Source organism: Typopeltis vanoorti, chromosome 20, assembly GCF_054136105.1.
Source record: "Typopeltis vanoorti isolate ZY-2024b chromosome 20, IOZ_Tvanoo_1.0, whole genome shotgun sequence".
NCBI lineage: Eukaryota > Metazoa > Arthropoda > Arachnida > Uropygi > Thelyphonidae > Typopeltis > Typopeltis vanoorti.
Window position 1 is genome coordinate 53,430,009 of NC_143568.1, and position 19,223 is coordinate 53,449,231.

The window sequence follows — 19,223 nt, forward strand, 5'->3', positions numbered from 1 at the left end:
ATTTATAAAATTATAAATAATTATTTATAAAATTATAAATAATTATTTATAAAATATTATAAATAAATATATATATTACAAATTTATAAATAAATAAATTAAGTTAGATTAATTTTCTATTAATTTTTCCCCTATTAAAAACTGCCCGCCACGTCAGCAACTCAATTTGTAAATTTTTGGCACATGCACATAAAAAGGTTCACCACCACTGTCCTATATACGGTCTAAAACATCATCAGTAAAGAGAGAGAGATGCTATGCCCAGACTGGTGAAGATGTCAGAAGATGAAATGTTTATATTAGACATTTCTGAATGAAATGAGCTGTATTCTTGATATAAGAATCTGGGGATCTGATGTGATATCCTAAAAAGACAAGCAAGATGTTTGGACAAAGTATAAGTCAGAGAGATTCTGTCATCAGTATATCAGTCTCAAAGGGATGCGAGCTTTGTGTATCCCTAGTGATCCACACAGTTATGGAGAAATAGGATGACTTGAGTTTTCGTAATAAGTCTGGTGGCCAATTTTGCATATTTCTAAGCATTTTTTTTTTTTCATGGATAATCAAAGTAGGATCACGATATAGGGTTCAGTAGGTGGAGGAATCAGAGAGTAAATAGGATATTTTCTCACTATAACTATCAATGTTCATAATAAGTGGCATTTCCCTTGTCTGTTTTTAAAGAAAATTTTAAAGAAAGAAAAGTTCCTAGGAGCTTTTCTTTTTTTAATAATGATATGGAGTTTTGGAATGGAAGAAGAAAGGAGAAGAGCAGTGACTTTTTCTGATGTCAATGCCTGAATTAAACCTGAGGTAATGAATGCCTTTTTCCACACTACACAGAAAATTAACCTATAGAATTAATCTTCCATGGCCAGTAGCCTTGGAAGTTAAAACCTTTTTTTAGAATAGATTCTTTGAAATGTGTGAGGTGGTTCATAATGACTTAATCCAAAAATAAGAAAATCTCTGTTTTATTGAGAATGGAATCAGAAATCAAATTTTTCTTCATATGATTTGTGAATCATGTATATAATAGCTAATGAGAACAACAAATCGTACTGCTAATGTTGTTCCAGAATTCGGCATCTATCTTGTTAGCAAGAATACAATGCAAATTAAGGCACATGTAGTCTGATTTGATAAATAGCAAACCTAGTGTGATGGCAAAAAATGTTTTCTGTCTCAAACTACCTTGAAACTAGCAATTTGGTGAAAATATATAGATGATGTCTTTATTATATGGAAAACAAAATCTCCCAAGCCTAAAGATGTTTCTCTCTCAATTCATTTAAACCTACTTATTATTATTCCAAGACCCCATGGAGTCAAGATGGCAGTTGCTTCTTACTCCCCTGCTCACACTCTCCTTATACAGCTTCCAGGGATGTCCTCTGGTTCTCCCCTGATCTCCCACCATTTGCTGTAAAACCTCTTCAACATTGATCTTATAACAACCCTTTACTAACTTGTATGTCTCTATCATCCCTGGAGATGTCTAATAATAATAATAATAATAATAATAATAATAATAATAATATCACTCCTCTTCCTGCTATCCACTAGACTCTGTAAATTGCATCTTCTCAACCTTTCCTCATATTCAACATTCCAGAGATCAGAAACTACCTTAGTCAGTCGCCTCTGGACCCTTTACAACATTTCTTCATCCTTTTGAAAACCAGGTGACCAGATCTGTGCACAGAAGTCCATGTGCAGCTTAATCAAAGCTTTATACAATGGAACAAGACTTGATTTCTACAAGTCTTGTTCTTGACTTCTACAAGAGGACACTTGACTTCTACAAGTCAAGTATCCTCTGCATCTTTCCCAGAATTCTTTGTGTTGTCCTCACAATTTTGGTAATGTGTCCCCTAAATTTCCGATCTTTATCCACTATCACCTCAAGATCTCTTATTTCCTCTGCTTCCAACAATATATCCCCACCAATAATTATTATTATTATTATTACCTGACCCCTCCAAGGAGTTCAAAGACTCATCAAGGGAGGGCAGTTACTCTACTATCATCTACACAAATGCCATCTACCACCCAGCATCACCACTGGTGTTTTCATAAACAATCACAAACATCCATGACCATGGCAGGATTCGAACTTGCAACCTTTTGGCTGTACAGCGGATACACTAACCACTCAGCCAACCAGGCCATCAAAACCTACTATCACTTTCAGATTAGAACAGAAAATAATGGCTAATTCCCTTTCCTAGATGTTCTCATCGTACGGAAACCTGACATTGGTGTCACTTTAGAGGTATATTTAAGCCTACTTACACTAGATGCTATCTAGTGTAAGTAGGCTGGATGCTATCTTGCTGCTTCATTCCTTCATCATCAACATCCTCAAGAATCGAGTATTTTCTATTTTTTACAAAATGAAGATTAGCTTAAGACAGAACTCCAAGCCCTTTCTGATTTATTTGCTATTAATGGATATTCCATAAAAACAGTTAACAATACAGGTAACCCTCGTATAACGCGCTACTTATACAATGCGGATTCGATATAACGCAGTCTACAAATTGTATCCCTTGTTCAATGCGGTTTCGATATAATGCGGTCTACAATTTTTAGTAACCCTTTATTTATTTTTTTTTTCATATTTTTCACCGTGGGACTTAAAAATCAAATTTTATCTTCGTTAAATTTGTGTCTGCCCATATCGCGCAAGTAGTTATAAGTATCGACTTTAGTTTTATCATATCACTGAATATGGTACTGTACAGAGGCTTTTGCAGTCTGTGTCATTCTCAACAAACAGAGCAATTAGAGACAGATGGAATAAAAACGGTGCTAACTAATAAATCACATGTCCCCTCTCACAGAAACTATGCTGTATAGACTTAAGCAAAACTATATGTTGCACCGAAAAACAATATGTAACTAAAAACTATTGTCCAATTTTTCAATTATGAAATAAGTGTTTGTTTTATTGCATTTGAAATTCTTGATGTCATTATGACAGATCACAAAGACTAACTTAAAATAAAAGACTACCAAGAATTGAAACATGTAATATAATGAATGTGTAGTTCGCCTGCCAAGAAGCCATAAAATTCAACCAAGGGTTGAAACGTTTGTGTAAGTTGAGCCAGTCAGTAATGAGAAGTTCCATCAGAACGATAAATTACACCCTGTTGTGAATGTGTTTAGTGAATGTTGTTATGACAGTTTCAGCTGTTATGGAATTCGGTTGAAGAGAATTAGCATTTCAGCTCAACACTTGTTGGTTGCTTTTCTCTTTGGGGCACATGATCTTTCCTTAATACCACACCAATCATATGCATGTCTTTATAGCTGTTGTCTTGTGTAAAACAAAATTCAGCTTGTACGTATTGTAACAATTAAAAAAAAACTTGAATAATTTATAAGCGTATAAAAGGATATCACCTGTAAATCATTGACATGCCAGCAAAATTCTCAGACATGCCACCTCTGGCACGAGTGCCATAGGTTCACCATCTAGGGTTTACTGTATAAAGTGTTTATTGTTGAAAATTGTCTTCATTTTCTGCCAGGAAAGCACATTTAAAATCATAAGTGTGTTATTCTCAAGCTGAGCAGTTTATTTTCTCGTGAGTTACATACATATGTAATACTTTTTTTTTTATGTAAAAGTTTATTTTTATTGTAATAGCCACTAAAACTGCAACAAAAGGGGAAAAACAAACATTGAAGAGGAAATTCAATTCTCTCGAAGAAAAAATATCTTGGATCAGTTGAAAATTGGAGAAAAACCAGGAGTTGTTGCAAGGACTCTGAATTTAAATGAATCAACAATTCGAACAATCAAACAAAATTAACATAAAATCTGAGAAAGTGTTATTGCTGGGTCAACGGTAAGTGCAAAGCGTGTTGCTCGTGTTCGCAATATTCTAATAGAAAAATGGAGAAATCTCTAATGATTTGGATAGAAGATTGCACTCAAAAGAAAATTCCTTTGGATGGACACCTTATTAAGCAAAAAACTCTCAAAGTTTATAAACATTTAAAAGAACTCGATCAAGATTCTTCAAAAGAAATCTCTCAGCATGTATTTTGTTCCAGTAAGGGTTGGTTCAAAAACTTTAAAAAGCGGTTTTCTTTGTATAATCTTAAAATCCAGGGAGAATCAGCATCAGCAGGCATTGAAGCTGCCCGGAAATACCCAGCAGAACTTTTAAAAATCATTAGGGAAGGTAGTTACAGTGCAGACCAGGTGTTCAATGCAGATGAATCTGGATTATATTGGAAAAAAATGCCAAAATGCACCTATATTTCGAAAAATGAAAGATCAGCTCCTGGATTCAAAGTTTCCAAAGATAGAATTACTCTACTGTTTTGTAGTAATGCATCAGGTGATTACATGACAAAACTAATGTTTATTAACCGATCTGCAAATCCTCGTGCGATGAAGTCCACTGTTACGTCCCTATTCTATCTTACGATTTTGTTTGTCTTACAAATTGCCTTCGTCTATATTCTTCTAACTTCTACTTTCAAGACATCACCAAAATTTCTACTAATATCTGAGTTATTGTTCCCCGTAGTATCCCTAGTATTTGTATTTTAACTGTGCCCTTTGGGATATTTAGTTTAGGATATTTTATACATAAACAGAGAAAAAGAACTCAAATATCTGAAAGTGTAACTATTGAAGTCGTGACACTATTTCTTGTTACTCAACATTAATTCCTTAAACTTCCCGTTTCTTAACATCAATTCCCCGCGTGATTAGGCTCGAATGTTTCTAAGCGGTGCATTGGATTAGCGATATCAGACAACTTTTTTATCATTAAACAAAAGGTTTATTATTTCTCTAAACATGGTACATATCAAAATACTCAACTGAATTACTTACACACTAAAATTAGCTTAATACAAGTAGTTGGGCTATGATTCGACAAAAGTTACTACGATCATGCCGCCACAAAATTTCATACAAAACATGAATTCACATAACATGGACAAATCAGATTACCACACACTATTAGATTATTCAGCTTCAAGTACACTAACAAAATCATTAACTACTCTAGCACATACTTATGACAATTCCGATTCTTTACACATCACACTAGGCATTCAAATTCCTCAGGCTACTTGATTACTCAATTCACACTAATCCAACTCAACATTAACAAAACCATTTACTTCATTAACACACAACTATGTCATTAACTCTCCTTTTACAATATAGTAGGCACTCAAGATTCTTAGGACAATTAATTATTCACAAATTATCAACACTAGCTAGCTTACTTTTAACACTCTCTATCAAATTCTAAAGTCCTATTATAATTTCTCCCTAATCACTTTAACAGTTCTGTATTAAGATAATAGTACCTATCACAAACAACTTCTAGTTAGCATAAGACAAACTTCACAATACCTTTCTTTAGCTTCACTTACGGGCCTTTACCTTCTACTGAACGAACTTGCTTGCATAACTTCTTGCAATTCAGGGCTATATAAACATCTGCGCGGTCGGCTGTACTATCCGAAACGAGGACATCGACATCTTCACAGTTTCCTATGACTCCATGGCATATTTCGCTTTTTACATAGGAATACGGGAATAGCTTTCCCGCTCACCTTCGATTCCTTGTTGTGGCATGAGGATATAAGCCATATCTCTTCGCTCAGGAACACCGTGAAATCCACTAGAAAACCAAACTAAAACCACCGCGACTATCGAAACGTTTCTTCTCCTCTGGCAAAAAGGCAAAAAGGCCTCAAGCCTCCTTGACTATCTAAACGTCTTCTCCTCAACCCAAAAGAGCCTACTCTTCGAACGGCCTCGAGGGGGGGGCGGTTACCAACCCTTTTATAGCTGCTCCCCTAACGGCGCCCTTTCTTAATTCTTTTTCCTGCCTCCTACTTGTTTTCCGTCTGTCTACCAATTGGGTAGCATTTTGCCGCCATACGTCATTTTGATCGGCAACTCGTAACGAAGTTTCTATCCGGGTATAGGCCCTAAGCAATATTCCGTTATTTCTCTTGTTAGCCTCTATCTTAACCCCCTTTTAAACCTTTTCTCAGAATTCTACTTAATGCTTAATCTTTAGCCTCTTACATAGTGTATTTCATGACTCATTCTTTTATACTTATGTACTTAACTCTTTCATTCTTAATCGCATTACTATATTAATTCTTAGTTAGCTACTTATTTAATACAAATTCCTTGTTTAGTCATAATACATCTTAATACATTCTTTTCGTTTGTTATCTTAACTAAACAATAGACCTTTACATTTCACTCAATTTATACTGGATGCAAGAATATTTTATTAATTAAATTATTCCTTTTATGCAGGGGTTTTTATTTATGTTATTTATTTTTCATGTTACACCATGATATCAACACATTCCTGGATGCTGACAATATCAAGTTCTTTCCTAATATCCTCATTTTTAATATGATATTGCCATTGATGCCATCTGTTCATGTCCCTAATCTTTCTCAGGACTGTCATATCTGCAGTCTCTAGTCTTTGGTGAAGTGTTTTATTTCTAACCCAGTTCTCAGATCCATAAGTTAAAATTGGTTTGAACAATGTCTTGTATACTGCTAATTTAGTGTTTTGGCTAATTTTTCTCTTATCCCATATGAATTTATTCAATTGACTTCCTACCATACCTGCTTTGTTGATTCTGTTGTCTATTTCCATATTTAATTTACCCATCTTCACTAAAAATCATGCCTAAGTAGCTGAAATGTTTTACTTGTTTTATAAGTTCTCCATTCACAATGCAGTTGATATTTTCAGTTTCTGTCTATTTTCTTGGTCTTTGTCTTTTTAATGCTGACCTTCATACCATATCTATTACAACAGTTATTCAGTTTAGTCAGGGAATCCTGCAGACTTGTAGCAGATTTATTTAGAAGTATAACATCATCAGTATAAAGCAAAGAGCTGAGATTAACACATCCAATTTTGATATCATGTTTAATACCACTTTACTTCATAATGTGATCCATATAGATAATGAATAAGAGAGGGGATAATGTACATCCTTGTTTGACACCAGATTTAACATTAAATCACCTTCCTGTACTTACTTCAATTCTAACTACTGACTTACAATCCAAATAAAGACTAAGTATTGACACCATATAACTGTAATGTTTTGAATAGCTTCTCTCTTGGCACCTTGTCATATGCCTTTTCTAGATCTACAAAACTTAGATACAGATCTTTGTTATATTCTCATGATTTGTCAACTATCTGTTGTAAAGTGAAAATCTGATCCTGACAGCCTCTATTTGGCCTGAATAGAGCTTCATGTTCTTCATGAAGCTTCTCTTCCATAATCCTTCTCAACTGTTTCTCAAGTATACTTGCATATATCTTACCAGGACATTGTATATATATCATATATATACAATGTCATATGGACATTGTATACATAAAAGTAAATTTTATTATACATATAATCAATCAAAATGCCACCTGTGATCAACCTGCACACATACATGCGGAAGCCCTGAATGTACTTCTTTCTTTACTCTAAGGATACCACAGATATACTGGTGAAACATTAATGCCGTATTTTAAAATTAATCACCGGTAATTAATCATTAAAATGATCAATTAATCATTGTTATTTATTCATAAATATCACACTATGTTACATTATATTATGTTTTACCTGAAATGTACATTTTTATATATATATATATATATATATATATATATATATACATTCTATATGCCATCTTTATTTCAGATGGAAGAAGGTGATTCTATTATTAGTATTGCAACGGAATTGGCCTTAATGACAATGACAAAACCATTATTTAGTAATGACTTAAAAGATATCGCAGATCTTATACAGCAAACATTATCAAGAGCTGTAAATAGTATGGAAAATTTTTTAGATATGTGGCACAGGTATCATGTGCTGAGAGAACTCTTACAGGTAAGCAGTGATAATTTCCATTTCAACTGAAAAACGTTTTTTTTCTGATAACTAATCTAAGTATGGATAACTAATTTAACTTTACAGAAATGTGAAGTAGCATTATACTGTTAACAATTTATTAGATCTTAGCATTGTTCTGCCTTATATAAAGGGCCAAAATAAGAAAGGGGGATATAAATATTCTTCTTCTTCTTGAGGTTACCATAACAGAATGCATGAATTGCAGTGCCTAGCTAAATCATTAAATTCTAGATATGTGTCTTCAAGGAATGTACAGGATACTATGATAGCAAAACATAATAAGTTTACATTGTTACTAGTCTTCTATGAACAATTTTACTCAAAATTAGTATTTGCTTGTCAGTACTCCAATGTTGTTAGATCTTAAATTAAAGAAACCAAGAAATTATATTCTTGGTTTAATCCTTTATCCAAATGTAAGTAAATAAAATTTGCGCTTCTGGTTCCTAATGATAATGAAAAGCACACATCCTTTTGGATGTATGCTTTTCATTATGGGATAAGGCAACTGATGTGAAGTCATTAACCTCTATTTACAAGTCGCTCAGTTGGGAAGAAACTTGTTCAAACTTGAAGAAATAAACAAACTTTGTTTGCTTACATTGGATAAAGAATTAAACAAAGAATATATTTTCTTGGTATCTTTAATTTATAATGGCAAGTGACACAACTTTCAGTAGTCAGAGCTTATATTTCAGTCTTCTAAGGCACTTATGACTATATCACTCCACCTAGATGCTGGTATTATCCTGGGTCTTTTTCTTGATATTCTGACATCAAACATTTGTTTTACTAACTTTTCCTTTTCCATTTTGTTTTAAATGGTCATACCACCTGATATTAGCTCTACTGACATATTACTGAATGCTAACATTGTGAAGTTCCTTCTTAACAGCTTCATTTCTAATGTGATACTAGAAATGTTATGTTCACCCCCATAATATTTCTCAAAACTTTCATATCTGTGGTCTTTAATCAACTATTAATCCAACTCTCAAACCAATATGTTAAAATTAATTGGTTTGAACACTGTTTTGTATACAGCAAGTTTAGTGTTTTGACTTTACAGAAATGTTGTAAACATTTTCTACTATTTCTACTTCAAGTATGGATATGTATTCCTGATTGCATGCCTGTTGAGTGTTTTTTCCACTGTGCTGTCATTGCTTGTTTCATTTAGCAATAATTCGAAGTAATTACTCCATACATCAAGGATATAGTTTTTTGTCTCTGTATTCTCTAAGAGCAAAAGTTAACTTCTTTGCTAGGAACTTTGATATTCTTTCTTTTTTTCCCGCACTGCCTTTTTTTACTTCCTGTATCCACCATGGAATTCTGATTTTTCTATCCTTGCTGACAACCTTACCACATGCCTCTCTGGCTGAATCAATCAATATTTTCTTCAGGGCTTGCATTTGAATCTCCAAGGTTTCGTTCCTGTTCTCAAACTCTTTCATTTTTTTCTTGAATAAGGTTTGTGTATTTTAGTCTACAGTTCACATCTGTCAGCTGCTCAACTTTTATTTGCTTTAAAACTTTCTTACATGTTCTTCTTTTGAAATTCAATTTTATCCTGCTCAAGACTAAATGGTGATCACTTCCAATTTCAAATCCTCTGTACACTCTAGTGTCCTACCAGTGAGAAAACATCACTATCAATAATAACATAGTCAATGAGACTTTTCTTATTCCTTGCCTCTTCTTTCCATGTGAATTTGTGTCCATTTTTATGTTGGAATATTGTATTAGTAATAACCAGTCCATGTCCTGAGCAGAAATCCAGGTTAAACAGCAATGGCCCTAAAATGGCCCTCTTCTGGAATATTGCTCCCCCATTTGTAAGTTGTGTAACTTGCTGATACTTGCTGATACCCAATCTCCAATCCAATGCACTAGTCTAATATCCAACCTAATCCACTCTAGTTTGACTATCAACTTGTCATGTAGTAATCTATCAAAAGCCTTTGCAAAATCTAAGTATACTACTGTATATCCATTTTCTTTGCCCAATGAAGCCGTCACATTATTGTAATAATAAGTAGATTACTAAAACATGACCTCCAATGAAAGATAATACTACTGTTATCAACCACTTAATTCTGGATCATGGTTCTCACCAGCCTCTCCAACACTTTAACCACAATTACTGAATATACAGATAGGACTATAATTTGATGCTTGAGTTCTGTCACCTCCCTTATGAAGTGGCACAATCTTGCCTTCCTTTCACTCCTATGGAACTTGACCCAATGCAAGACTCATATTAAACAAATATGTCAAGGCAGATGCCAACTCCCTGGCACATTCCTTCAAAATACATGGATACATGGATCTGCTAGTAACCTGCAGAAAAAAAAAAATGGCGGCGGCATTGTCATTCCATGATTTTAATTTGGATTTCAGTCGGTTCGTTAAGTGTGAGGTCTGTTATATGTATTCCTTCGATTACATAAATGATTTGTGGATGTTTAGTGCGGATGGAAGAAGGATGTGTGCAAAATGTGAGCTGAACGAGGAATTGAAGAATGCGAATATGAAGTTGATGACAGAAAGTGCTAGTACCGATTGTGTCACGAGTGCACGTTTGAAAGAGAAGGATGGTGAGAAGGACAGGCGAAAAATGTTCAAAAATCAGGAAAAAAGAAAAAGAGCGATTTGACAACTGTAACGGATGTTAAAAGGGACGAAAGTGAGGCGGAAAGAAACGAAATCGAGAGAACGAATGAAAGTAGAAATGGCGTGATGCAGAAATCGCAAGTAAAAAAAATCGAAAGAATGAATGATAGCGAAAAAAGAATGAATGATGGCGAAAGTTGGACGCATGTTGGAACGAAAGTACTGAACCAAAGAAAGATGAATGACAGTAAAAGTGAGAAGAATGATAGCGAAAGTTGGACGCATGTTAGTCCGAAAGTACGGAAACAAAGAAAGATATGTGAGAGTGAAAGTGAGAAGAATGATAGTGAAAGTTGGACGTATGTTGGACCGAAAGTACGGAAACAAAGAAGGATGAATGAGAAGGAAAGTGAGAAGAGGGGGTCGAGAGTTAGGAAGTTAGAAAGATTTAATGATAGAGAGAATGTGTCGCGAGGTTCGGAAGGTGAATTGGATTGGATGAAGCAAGAAATGAAATGGATGTGGAATGAAATTAAGAGAATTCAGGTCAAAACTATTAAAATAAATCATGATGGCATGAAAGAGTTAACAAAAGATGAGCGAGTGGCGTTGTATGGCGACTCCATTATTAAAGGTGTGCTAGAGGATAAAATGCACAAGGTATGTTTTCCAGGTGGTAAAATGAGTAGAGTGATTGAGGCATTGAATATGAGGCAGGAACGAGCAAAAGAGTTAATTGTATTGATTGGTACAAATGATTTGAGAGAGAACAAAGAGCATGTCAAAATGAATGTCAGGAGACTGCTTGGAAAGATAAAGGAGAATAGTGTGACAGGAAGAGTAGTCAGTGTGTTGCCTAGGTATGATTGTGGTGAAATGAGGCAGAGAGCAAGGATTTTGAATGATATTCTGGCTGAAATGTGTGAGGAGATGGGAGTACAGTTTGTTAATGTGTGGAATGAGTTTGAGGAATGAAGTGAGCTGTATGGGAGCGATGGACTGCATTTGAGTGGTTATGGTGTGAGTCGCTTGGAGAGACTGCTGCTGGAAAGTGGAGAAGTGAATAGAGAGAATGAATCAGATCGAGAGGGGAGTGATGTGGAAGAGCAGGAGAGTAAGACAGGAGAGATTGAAGGAGTGGAATTGAATGGGGAAGTGAGTGGTATGAGTATAGAAAATAAGAGAATGGGTGTGCAAGAGGAGCAGGGAAACGGGGAGGCTCAGGGTGGACAGGGATACACAGCGTGAGAAAGGTGGATGCTCCAAGAGGAGGTGAGAGCATGTGTAGGCAGGAAAGTAATGGGATGATCAGGGATCAAAAGGAAACAGATGGAATTGCAAAGGTTCTAAAATGAAGAAGCAGAAAGGGAAATGGCCCCAGTCCAGCATGGAGAGATCACATCGAGTGAGTGGTATCAGTGGAACTAGCTGTAGATCCAGAAATGAGTTGTTGTGTTTGTATACCAATGCTAGAAGTATAAGAAACAAGGCGGATGAAATGGTTGCACTAATTGCGTCTGTGCACCCAGAGATTGTCGGAATAAGTGAGACATGGTTAGATGAGGATGACATCCTGACAGGAATAGAGATGGAAAGGTATGATGTGTTTTGTGAGGATAGAAGGGGTAAAAAGGGAGGGGGAGTGCTATTGATGATAGAGAAAGAGTTATGTCCATACAAGGTAGAGATGCAAGAGGGAAATGGGGCCAGTGGTTTTGAGGCAGTATGGTGTGAGATAGAGGTGAATAGAATCAAATACTTGGTGGGATGTTGTTATAGACCTGGTAATGTGGATGGTGGTGATAGTGAAATGTATAGTCAAATAAGCCAAGCAAATAAGAAAAGGGTGATCATTATGGGTGATTTTAATTATGGCAATATAGAGTGGAATGAAGAGATAGCAACTGGAAGTAAAGAAAATGAGTTTCTTGAGTTTTTGAGAGATAACTACCTCAGACAGTATGTAACAGAGGGCACAAGAGGATTAAGGGTCTTGGATTTGGTCATCTCATCGGAGGATGTAATTATCAATGAGGTATCAAATCATCCACCAATTGGTGAAAGTGACCATGAGGTGATTACTTGGGTGGTTGCCAGCAGTGCAAGGACCCCTGTGAAAAAAGGGTATATGTTGAACTACAAGGGGGGTGATTATGAAAAGCTCAGGTGACAGCTTGCAGGTGTAGCATGGAATGAGGAGTTAGCTGGAAAAGAGATCAATGCAGCTTGTGGGATTTTCAAAAAATATTTAGTAGATGCAATGTTTAAACGTATACCATGGGTGAGAAGGTTAAATAAGGTAGGTGTGAGATGGATGAATAAAGAGATTAAGCATGCAATACAGAGAAAAAGGGCATTGTGGAGGCAGCATGAGAGAAGTGGAAGTAACCAATTTCATGAGGTCTACAAAGACCAGGCAAGGAGGGTGACTTGGTTGGTGAGAGTAGCTAAAGAGAGGTATGAACAGCAGTTAGCTAATGAAGCTAAAAAGAATCCTAGGGAGTTCTTTCGATATGTAGCCAGCAAAAGAAAGAATGATTATGGAAGGATGACACTGATTGGAGGAAATGGTATAAAGACAGCTGTTGCAGAATGTGTGGTGGAGATACTTAATGAGCAGTTCATAAAGATCTTTCAATCTTGTGAATGTGACTTCATGGAGAGATTAAGAGCAGTTGATGATGGGGAGGAGAGACTGACTGTAAGTGAGCAAGAGGTGTTTGGGGAGTTGAGTAAACTAGATGTAAATAAGGCTGTGGGACTTGATAATATATCACCGCGTATTCTGAAAAAATGTGCCAGAGAGTTGACACCTGCCTTGACATATTTTTTTAATACGAGTCTTGCACTTGGTCAAGTCCCTAAAGAGTGGAAGGAGGGCAAGATTGTGCCACTTCATAAAGGAGGTGATCGAACTCAAGCATCAAACTATAGGCCTATCTGTGTGTCAGGTGTTGTGGTTAAGTTGTTGGAGAAACTTGTGAAAACTAGGATCCAGAGTTTGGTTGACAACAATGGTATTGTTGATGGACAGCATGGATTTGCTAAAGGGAGGTCATGCTTCAGTAATCTACTTACTTATTACAATAAAGTGACTGCTTCCCTGGATAGAGGAGAAGGATACACAGTAATATACTTGGATTTCGCAAAAGCTTTTGATAGAGTACCTCATGATAAGTTGACAGTTAAACTAGAGCAGATGGGGTTGGATATTAGATTAGTACATTGGATTGGAGACTGACTATCTGATAGGTATCAACAAGTTGTGTATGGGGGTGCAATATCCAAGAAAAGGAAAGTCACTAGTGGAGTGCCTCGGGGATCTGTTTTAGGGCCATTACTATTTAACTTGTATATTAATGATATTGGCGAAGATTTGGATGGAGATATTCAGTTGTTTGCAGATGATGCAAAGTTGGGACGAACCATAAAGAGTAGTGAAGATGTTGTGGCTTTGCAAGAAGACTTGAATAAATTGAGTGATTGGATAAGCAAATGGGGATGTGAGTTCAATGTTGCAAAATGTAAGGTTTTAAAATTTGGAAAACAAAGATGGGATGCAGAATTTATGCTTGGTGAGAATATATTGTTGGAAGTAGAGGAAATAAGAGATCTGGGGGTGATAGTGGATAAGGATCTAAAATTTAGGGGACACATCGCCAAAATTGTGAAGACAACACAAAGACTTCTGAGAATGATGCGGATGACACTGACGTGTAAAAGTAGGGAGATTCTTGTTCCATTGTATAAAGCTTTGATTAGGCCACACATGGACTATTGTGCCCAGATTTGGTCACCTGGTTTTCAGAAGGATGAAGAGATGTTGGAAAGGGTCCAAAGGCGACTGACTAAGGTAGTTTCTGACCTCTGGAATGTCGAGTATGAGGAAAGATTGGAAAGATGTAATTTGCAGAGTCTAGTGGAGAGAAGGAAGAGGGGAGATATGATAGAGACCTACAAGATGGTAAGGGGTTGTTATAGGATCAATGGTGGAGAAGTTCTACAGAGAATAGTGGGAGATCAGGGGAGAACCAGAGGTCATCCCTGGAAACTGTATAAAGAGGGTGTGAGTAGGGGAGTGAGAGGCAGGTTTTTTTCGTGCAGAGTTGTGAATGATTGGAATGCCTTGCCTGAGAGTGTGGTGTCTGCAAGGAGTTTGAGTGTGTTTAAGACGCGGTATGATGAGATGTTTGTGAGATAAAAGGACCTCCTAGATGAGTCTTTGACTCCATGAGGTCTTGTTTAATAATAATATTTATCAAATTCCACAGCCTTGTTAACATCAGGTTTGCTCAATTCCCCATATACCTCTTGCTCACTTACAATCAGTCTTTCCTTCTCATCATCAACTGCTTTCAAACTCTCTATGATATCACATTCACAAGAATCAACTGCTTATTAAATATTTCAACTATATCCTCTGCAGCAGTTGTTCTTATGCCATTTTCTACAATCATTGTCATCCTTCCATAATCTTTTTTTCTTTCTTTTTTTTTTGCTGGCTTGCCTGGTCTTGGTAATTCTCATGGAATTCATTATTATTACTCCTCTTATGTTGCCTCCACAATGCCTTTTTCTTCTGTATCACACATGTCATCTCTTCATTCATCCATTTCACACCTACTTTCTGACCCTTGGAATACATTTAGATATTGCTTCTGCTAGATAGTTCTTGACAACTCCCTGGCACATTCCTTCAAAATACATGGATATATTATCAAGTCCCACCATATATTATCAAGTCAAAGCATACAGGTAATCACTTCATGGTCACTCTCACCAACTGGAGGGTGATTTGACACCTCATTTCAGATGAGATCCAAGACAATCAATCCTCTTGTGACCTCTGTTACATACTGCCTGAGGTAGTTGTCCTTCAAAAACTTTAGAAACTCATTTTCTTTACTTCCAGTTGCTATCATATCATCCCATGTCTATATTGCCATAATTAAAATCAGACATAATTTGATTATACATTTCATGGTCACTACCATCCACATTATCACGTCTATGGCAACATCCAGCTATGTATTTCATTCTATTCACTTCTGTCTCACACCACACTGGCTCAAAACCATTACCACTATTTCCCTCTACTTGTATGGACATAACTCTTTCTCTATCATCAATAGCACCCCCCCCCTTATTATTATTATTATTATCATCCCAAGACTCATTTAGGAGGTCCTTTTGTCATATACACACAGCTCATCATACCACACCTTAAACACACTCAAATTCTCTGACACCAGACTCTCAAGCAAGGCATTCCAATCATTCACAAATCTGCATACAAAAATATCTTCTTCTCACCTCCCCCTGCTCACACCCTTCTTATATAGCTTCTAGGGATGACTTCTGATTCTCCCTTGATCTCTCACCATTTTCTGTAAAACCTTTCCAACATTGATCCTATAACAACCACTTACTGACTTGTAGGTCTCTATCATATAACCCCTTTATCCTTTCTATCTTCAAAAAACATACTGTATCCTTCCATCTCTGGTCCTGTCAGGATGTCATCCTCATCTAACCATGTCTGACTTATTTCAACAATTTTGGGGTGAACAGACTCAATCAGTGCAATCACTTCATTTGCCTTGTTTCTTACACTTCTAGCATTCGTATACAACATAACAGCTCATTTCTGGATCTATAACAAGTTTTACTGATACCACTTATTAGATGTGACTTCTCCATACTAACTCGAGTCATTTCTTTTTCTCCTTATTTATCTTAGAACCTTCTTCAAATCCAACTGTTTTCTCTCGATCCCAGGCCATCCTCTTCCCTTTTTGTCTACACATGCATTCACTTCCCCTTGGAGCATCAACTTTTCTCACACTGTGTTCCCCTGTCCAACCTGAGCCTCCCTGCTTCCCTGTTTGTCTTGCACACTTGTTCTCTCATTCTCTATACTCATGCTACCCACTCTTCCTTGATTCCTGTTCGAAGACAATAGTACTGTGGGAAATTATAACTCTTAGAACATTAATGCCTTTACTGTTCCATATCCAAGATGGGCTTGACAAACACATTACAACATCTGAAGTTACCACAGCATATAAATAATGCCAGACAAGAAAATTCCCAAGACCTGATAGTCTAGGAATAGAACTTTACCGTGAGGCTTGGGATTTTATTCTTCCCATTCTAGTTATACTGTTTAATTCTTTTCGCTCATCAGCACAAAGTGAATTTGTATCAAGCCACATCTTTCTCTTTCCAAAACTTAATAGAGATCATATCTTAATCAGCAGCTGGAGACCTATTTCTCTATCTACCGACTACAAGATATTTTTCCACATCATCAATAATAGGCTCAAAGTAGGAATGAGATACATAATTAAAAGCACACAGGTGTATGGAGTTCCATGTCAAGCAGTAGAATTTAATCTGTTTCTGCTATGATCTACTCTGCTTAGTTAATACAAAAAAGCAGCCAATATCACTGCTATCAGTAGACTCTACTCAAGCATTTGATAAATGTATGGCATCCCTTTCTGTTCCATATCCTTCAGCAAATTGGTGTGGGTAAAAAGCTGCTGCCCATTATTAAAGGAGCCTATGCCAATTTAACTACCAACCTGCTAGTTAATGGGTTCCTATCAGACCTGGTCAAAATTCAAAGGAATCAGGCAAGGTCCATTACTCTTAGTCCATTAATCTTTACATTGGTTCTTGAACCTTTCTTGCATGAAGTCGACAATACACGTGCTGTGTGAGGAATAACAGTTCCTTCAACTAAAGGAAAATAAGGTATTAACATATGCTGATGATTTGGTAGATTCTTTGAAGGATACTGATTCCAATCTTTTTTTGGTATTTTGGAAAAATTCAGCAAGATCAGTGGAAAACTGCTAATGCAGAAAAGACAAAATCAAGAGTTTTTGGAAAGTGGGATCTTGGAAGCATTCCTTTTTTGGACTAACCCCTAAGAGAGAGAGCCCCTCACTATACTTGGAATTACCTTCTCCACTTACCCAGTATTACCAGTTCAGGAACTTATATACAAAAACATTGGAATCTTAGAAGACTGGAAAGTTGGGCTACTTTCCTTTTCTTCTAAAGACATAGTACTTAAAACCATAATCTTCTCCGCTCAGTTGTACATAATAAATATTGCAGACATTATGGAAGCTGAAGAAAAGCAATTATATAGTAAGCCTGTGCAATTTTTTGGTCCGGCCGATACCAAGAAGTTAAAAAGGAATTTCTTCAACTATAAAAGAAGAATGGAAGCTTTGGGCTTCCAGTCTTACAATTCTGCTATTTATGAAATACAGCTTCAAAAATGCATAAAATGTTGCAGACCATCTCCTCTACTACCTAGGTTTTCATCTTCCCCTGTTACAGTAAATGATTATAAAGGTACAAAATCTGAGATTGTTCCTGAATACTACAACATTCTGGCATTGACATTCTTTCCATTAAAAAAGTAAATATAGTATAAAGAGATCTTTAACCACTTTTGCCATGAACTTCCACAATTGGGTACTGACAACAATACTTTGTTTCGTAACTTATTGAAGTTCCAAGGATACCCTAACAGGAGGGAATCTTGCTTGGAAAACTGCATATGGTCATCTTCCAGTCAATACCATCAAATGAAGATACTTTATTTAACATTGGAGATGCAATATGTGACATCAATTATCAATTGGAAACAGTAGAAAATGCATTCTCAACTTCTCTCTTGCCCTGTCTATTTGGAACATATTATGCAATGTGTTGGGCATTCCATTACTTACAACAGAACTTTTTTTTTTTTTTCAGTATCTACCGTCTGTCAGTAATGGGAAGAGAATTTTGATTTTTATAATTAATGAATTAAAATACTGTTTATGAAAGGTTAGGAGAAACATGAAAATCTAGCAATATAAACATACAAATGCTTTACAATATTGTATTATGGAAATTTTATTGTTCAGTCAGATGATTTTTATATTTAGAAAGAAGCATTCTAGGAGATTACAAATTTTTGGCTAGACCACCCACATTATGCAATATTCACTGGGGGGGGATGGGGTGGTAAAATTCTGTCTATTTTTACTATGAGAGGTTTTTTTTTAAATGGTTCCATCCTCTTAGTTCAATGTGGTCTTATGGTCACTTGCAGGGATTACTGGAGAGCAATCCCAGGCAGAGAAGGCTAACCACCTGGGTATCAGTCATCTTTGCACTTTAGTTTCAATTGGTCTTTTGGTTGTTCTCCTGCATGAGACTGGTGAAAAAGGAAAACTGATAGCTTTTGGCTTTATCATCATATAAAAGAGCTTGGGCCTTTTTTTTTTTCTTTATCTCTCATACTATCTATCTGTCTTTTCTTTCTCCCACTCCATGGTGAGTAGCAGGAGCATGGAATGCATTCCTGAGAGGTTGGTGAACATGCAGACTGTGGATGATTTTAAGGAATGGTATGATAGGAGATCAACACTAGTCAACTCTGTGTTGACTAGTGTTGACATCCCACGGTGAATCTTGTGATTCCATGGTGGTCAGGAAATTGATAATAATAATAACATACTGCCAAGATTTTTATTCCTCAGAAATTCAACAAATTCACTCTCCTTGTTTCCATACACTATCTCTTCTTTCCATTTCACATTTCTATAATTGAAATCTCCCATTAGGATCATTTTCTTTTTATATGCCCA

The 19,223-nt window shown here is 36.1% G+C and overlaps 1 protein-coding gene across 4 annotated transcripts in view; it reads left to right on the forward strand.

The window, feature by feature from the left end:
* Positions 1 to 19,223, forward strand: part of LOC150095436 (latrophilin Cirl-like) — a 343,806-nt gene that overhangs the window by 155,538 nt on the left and 169,045 nt on the right. For all 4 annotated transcript variants that reach the window (XM_090409783.1, XM_090409782.1, XM_090409784.1 and 1 more), the window contains one exon: positions 7,735 to 7,926. In XM_090409783.1, the coding sequence (XP_090265909.1) occupies positions 7,735 to 7,926 (192 nt within the window). The remainder of the gene's footprint in view (positions 1 to 7,734; positions 7,927 to 19,223) is intronic.